Source organism: Nansenia antarctica (genome assembly GCF_963989245.1).
Source record: "Nansenia antarctica genome assembly, chromosome: 8".
Classification (NCBI taxonomy): domain Eukaryota; kingdom Metazoa; phylum Chordata; class Actinopteri; order Argentiniformes; family Microstomatidae; genus Nansenia; species Nansenia antarctica.
Genome location: NC_137678.1, coordinates 14242937 through 14248711, shown reverse-complemented (window position 1 = coordinate 14248711; position 5775 = coordinate 14242937). Strand labels below are relative to the sequence as shown.

Here is a 5775-nt window from a genome sequence, read left to right as displayed (position 1 = left end):
GGCTTCTCCATGCTATAAAGGGGTGGTTTAAAAAATAAAACACAGAAAATAGATGACAGGTTTGTAATAAACCAGCTTCGCCTGTGTTATGTTATTTGCTGCATTCTGATAATTTTAGGTCTAATCTTCATCAGTAGGCTACGTGTCCAATTTAGCCTCTGCCACCTCCTATGCATGTCAGTGTTGCATGACGAATACCATAGCATATTGGATTATCAAAAATAGTTAATAATAATTGTGCCCCCCCATGCAGTTCATTGGCCCACCCTAAGACTGGGCCCTGGTGACGGGTCTGTCTGGGCCCCATGACAGAATATCATTTTGGGCCCCCCCCCGCCTAAACCACCCATCAACCTAGACAACCCAGTTGAAGTTGATGAACGAAATCCAATGATGGCCATCTTTTGTAAATGTAATTTAAAATTACAGTTAATACAGAAATCAACAATTCAGCAAAGAAATCTCAACATTCTTTAATTTATTAAATTAAGACTTGAACAACACAAGGACAAAAGTATAATTAAATGAGGATTTGAACCCAATTATAAAAGTATAAATCACACAAAAAGTAAAAAATATAATTTTAATGGGGTGGTATTGTGTCTAAATAAATGTAGACCTTTTAAAGATCAGTTGGCCATAATACTGTCAGGATTAGATCAATGAAGAATTACAGCAGAGATATTTACTGACTCAGCATTGCTTGTTTCACACAAAGACAAAAGTGTCTTATACAAGAGGGACAACACAGACATGGTGCCAGCGAAATTGAATAGTGAAATGGGAAAAGGTCATTTATACCCACTGCGGCAGTACTGTGGAATAGTATACCCGGAGAGCTAAAAACTATATCTAGCCTAATGCACAACTATTCAAGATAGGAGTAAAGAGACCAAATCAAAGCTAAACGCTGGGCCTTCTTAGTAGCAAAATCTTTAATAAGATCCTTGAAATCTAGTGATGAAGCCAACTTGCTGTGCTGCTGTCATTGTCCTTTGTTACTTCTGCTCCTCCTCCTCCTCTGCTGTCTCACTTGGTCGCTTTATGACGTTGACCCCCAGTGTGCGCTCCGGTGCTCTCAGAGCGAACTGACGAACGCAGCCATAAAGTCCTCAGGTGTGGGGGTGCGCTAAGCATTTGAGCAGCAGCGGCACTCCCCACGCGTGTCTGGCAGAGCGTGTTTTCCCCTGCTGCGGTCTAATCTAAAACCAGGTGTCGACAACTGAGACGATGGACATTCTCGAACTCGAACTCCGACACCTCGATCTAATGCAACAGGAAAGAAAAACGCACACGAAAAAGTCTGAAAATAATGGGTTCCAGCCCCGGCGAGACTACATGCAGCTAGCGCCGGTGGCTGTCCGAGAGATCATGCAGGATAGAGAGTTGACCTCCGAGCCGCCGACGGTCGGTGGTGACATTGTTACACCATCGACGAGGCCGAGGGATGAGAACCATCTACCACAGCGGCCCGGAGAGGGACCCCGAGGCGGCGGCGCCAAGAGCCATGTCCATGTGCGTAAAGACGACGCCTCTTCTTGTCCGGCCAGGGAGACAGGTAAATAAGAACAATATTCCATTTGTTCATTTGCTTTAATGAAATGACTCTGCGAAATGACAATAATTAAACAAGTCCTGAACAGGGCGAACGCAGGTGTAAACATGAGAACAGTAGTCTATCATATAACATATATATATATATATATGACCATAGTGCAACATTCCCTAACAGGCAGCAGGCCTGCGCACAGACCCGGGAGACACCGCTCCTCCGGCGACGGTCGATCGCCTCGCAAGTTCTGCAAGTTCTGCCGCCACAACGGGGAGGCCGAGGGGGTGTTCACCGACCACTTTCTCAAGAACCAAGACGGGAACGTGGTCTGCCCCTTCTTGTGGTAGTACGTCTGTCCACTCTGCGGGGCCACAGGGGCCCAGGCGCACACCAAGCGCTGGTGTCCCCAGGTTGACAGCGCCTACTCCTCCGTGTTCTCCAAGTCGCCGTAGGGAAGCGGACGACAAGTGTGCAACGATGCACCGCACTGTGGACTTACTAGTAGTTTGGAACAGGCCGACTCGTGTGCTTTTTAAAATTTATTCTGTGAGTTTCTGGTTTTACTTATTATTTTTGTGCGTGTTTTTGTCACTTGTTATTTGCAGTGTGGTTTTTGTTTTTTGTTTTTTAAATGCATGCCTCTGCACTTTGTTTCTTAACAGCACGTTTTGTTTTGAGTTTTTCTTTTAGAAGTGAATGTAAATATGCATGTTTGTCAGGACTGCTATTTTGTTATTTTACACACAGCTACAACTCGGCTACTAAAAAAGTATAATTGTTGACAATAATTTCATGACGACAATAATGCCAATAACAATGTGCTTTTTTATTATGTGGATAACAGACTTTTCCCAATGACTACCAAACCAAAAACCATAATGCAAACATTTTAAACTTTTAAATTGTATGTTCATGTCTGAATAATAATAACATCTTAATTGGTCAATCCTGTGTGTTTTGAAATTATTGATCACCAAACATGCCTCACATTCCAATGTCGGTCCAATTAAGACTCAATTAGCCTGAGTGCAGCTGAGTCCAATGTGTTGTGAGGATGTGTGTATGAAAAATAAGGGTCTTTGTGGCGTTCATATATTCTTGTCCTCTCTCCTTTATTACTTATAGCAACACAGCAGCCCAACCACTGATGTACAGTGGCTTCGGAAAGTATTCTGACCCCCTTCACGTTTTCTGTTATAGACTAGTATAATTGAAAAAGAAGAGAACACACACCGCAGAAAACTTAGGGAGGTGCTGGCGACGGAGCAGAATAATGTTGAATGAAGTAGAAGCCGCCGCACTCAAGTTCCAGATGCAAAATATTTTAATTGACAACGGTTTTGGCCGTAGCCTTTGCCAATTAAAATCTACACTTCTGCATCTGGTACTAGAGTGTGTGGCTTCTACATCATTCTATAGACTAGAGCAGTGTTTCCCAACCCTCTCCTCGGGGCACCCCAGCCGCACCACATATTTGATCTGTTCCACCACCAGCACACCTGATTCAACTAATCAAGTACAAAGCAATTAAGATTTGTAATTGCTCAAAAGGGCACATAATACAGACGTTTTTCAACCGTGGGGGCACCAGGAGGGGCGGTTACTTTTGCAAATTCTTTGTAAAATTGAATCATCCTTTTTTACAGGTCAGTTATTTTATCCCCAGATTTAGATAAATCTGACTAGATTAATGAATCTGTTCAAAATAAATCATTTTTTCTAGTAGATTTATTTCATAAATCTGAGACTTAATTTGGGTTAATTACTGGGTTAATTACTGGTGGGTTAATTACGGGTGCACTGGTAAATCTGGTAAAGCTTCCCACTTGGTTTATAACATAAGACGTTATACACCTTTTATCTCTATAGGGTAGCAGCAATGCATTAGTTTAGTTGTGTCAACTAAAACTAACTTTCTCCAAATGAAGAAAACCCCAGATACGTTTGAATTGTTTCCAGTAACATCATAAAGGGTCAGGGTTAGGGTTAGCCTAACTGAATTAACTTAATGTTTGATCTTGGATGCGACTGTAAGGCTGATCCGTCCCTAAACACATTGATGATGTCATGGAAGACTTGAGCAAATAATACCTTCCGTCGTGCGCATGGAGGTTTGATCGGAATAGTTTGATCTAATTGCACCTGATTAGTCTAACTGATCGGTAACTGATCGGACGCCAAAAGGACAGAAAAAAAGAACTATAGGCTCCAGTAAGAACAGGGGTGCAGCTTGTCAGCCAATCAGCGGCGAGCTTCATCCCCTACCCGCTGAAGCCGAACTCCTGGACGGTGACACGGTCGGACGGTCAGCGCACACTTCCCCTCCGGTGAAGTCATGGAAGTAACTCCGTTACTTTATCCGTCCGTGAATCTCGCGTTAACGCCTGACAGCCCGAAGCTACACAGAAGAAAGACCAAATAAAAGAGAGAGCCTCTAATGAGAGCGACAGGTGCGCTCGCTCCGTGCCCGCCGTGCCCATGGCTCGTGCGCCGTGCCGCCGGAACAGCAAACTGGACTCGTTCCTTAAGAGGAACGCGGACCGAGGCGTGTACGAACGGATCCGCGCCTACGAGCCGTGCGTGGTGATCTCGGAGACGGTCAACAAGGTGTTCATGCACGTGGTCCTCAGCGATGACTGCGTGTACCTGGCCGAGTACCCGCCTCGCACCCTCACCGAGGCCGTCTGCTTTGGTGACATCAGGGACATCGAGCTGGTAAGGACCGGGACTGGGACTGTGACTGGGATATGGGGCTGGGACTGGGATATGGGGCTGGGACTGGGATATGGGACTGGGACTGGGACTGGGATATGGGGCTGGGACTGTGACTGGGACTGGGATATGGGGCTGGGACTGGGACTGGGGGAAAGGGCTGGGGCTGGGGGATAGGGCTGGGGCTGGGGCTGGGGGATAGGGCTGGGACTGGGGCTGGGGTTGGGACAGGGTCTGGGGGATAAGGCTGGAGGGATGGGGCTGGGGCTGGCTTAGTTCAACTGTCATGCACCATCAGAACCCAAAGTATAAGCTTGTTTTACTAAGAAAAGGCTGTGTAGCTTCAAACCATGATTAACACTATAATGTTGATGTCAGTGATGATCATTCCTTGTATCCATAACCCTATCTATCAAATTGAGAGTGGTTTAATTTCTCCAGCTCCATCTCTTAGCTGGTCTCACCCCAAAAGTGCTTTATTATTGTTGTTGTTGTTGTAGTTGTAGTTGTTGTAGTTGTTGTTGCTGTGTTTGAATCCCAGATTGGCCCTTCAGAAGCTGTATATTTTTCCAATCCCCTCCATCTCACCTGTGCTCGCCCCCTTATAGCAGCCCTGTCTGTCTGCCTGTCTAAAAATAGAGACATGACGCTGTGCTCTGATTATCCTTGCGGTTAAGACCAATTAAACTGCTTATGGTAGGCTGCATCTCTTTCTGTCTCTCTCTCTCTCTCTCTCTCTCTCTCTGGGGAGCAGCAGCAGCTCTGAGGAAATCTCTACTTCAATCTCCACTCTCTCACTTCCTGAACTCTGACCTCCGCCCTCTGCCCAGACAGGATCAGACCTCTGCTTGTGACATACAGTGCATGAACCGTACCAGAACACAGGTTTCGAGCCCAGGTGTCCGACTTGGAAGACCCAAGCGTTTATCTTTAGGCCGAGAGGACATCCTCAAGGCCTGAGGGCTACCTCATCAATAAAACCAGGATTCCAAAATCCCGCCACACACACGTTTGATGGCGTTCCTGACTCCGTCCCATGCATGACAACCAGCCTGCATGCGTGGTTGAGGATCAGGATGTAGAGCAGGGCAGCAGCAGCAGCGTAATGAGTGCAAGCTGCTTCCTGTTTCCTGTTTCCTGTGACTCAGTCAAGAGCCCCAGACACATGTCCCTGTCCCTGTCCCTTGTACCCTATCCTCTTCACAGGCCATGTCCCTGTCCCCTGTCTGTCTGTCTGTCTGTCTGCCTGTCTGCCTGCCTGTCTGTCTGTCTGTCTGTCTGATCAATTATTGATTATTGATCATCTCCTGTGGCTGGTTCTGCCCGCCAGGTCAATGAAATCCCAGACTTCCTGAGTGGGCGAGACCGGGAGCGTTCACAACACATACGAGTGGTCTACGCTGCTGCAAAGCATTCTGGGAAGAGGGATGGGTGGCTCAGAGAACAGCGCCTCTCCCGCACGCCCCCCTCTCTGGAGGGTAAAGAACGACTGATCTTCTCTGTTCACTCCT

General features: G+C 46.6%; 1 protein-coding gene across 1 annotated transcript in view; it reads left to right on the top strand.

Moving 5' to 3' along the window:
- Positions 1 to 4030: 4030 nt before the first annotated feature.
- The window catches only part of LOC308163898 (uncharacterized protein C12orf56-like), a gene marked incomplete at its 5' end in the record, with an annotated part of 6579 nt that continues 4834 nt past the window's right edge, over positions 4031 to 5775 (top strand). Inside the window, 2 exons of the mRNA XM_080538074.1 lie at positions 4031 to 4267; positions 5595 to 5742. Of these exons, the coding sequence (XP_080394200.1) occupies positions 4031 to 4267; positions 5595 to 5742 (385 nt within the window). The remainder of the gene's footprint in view (positions 4268 to 5594; positions 5743 to 5775) is intronic.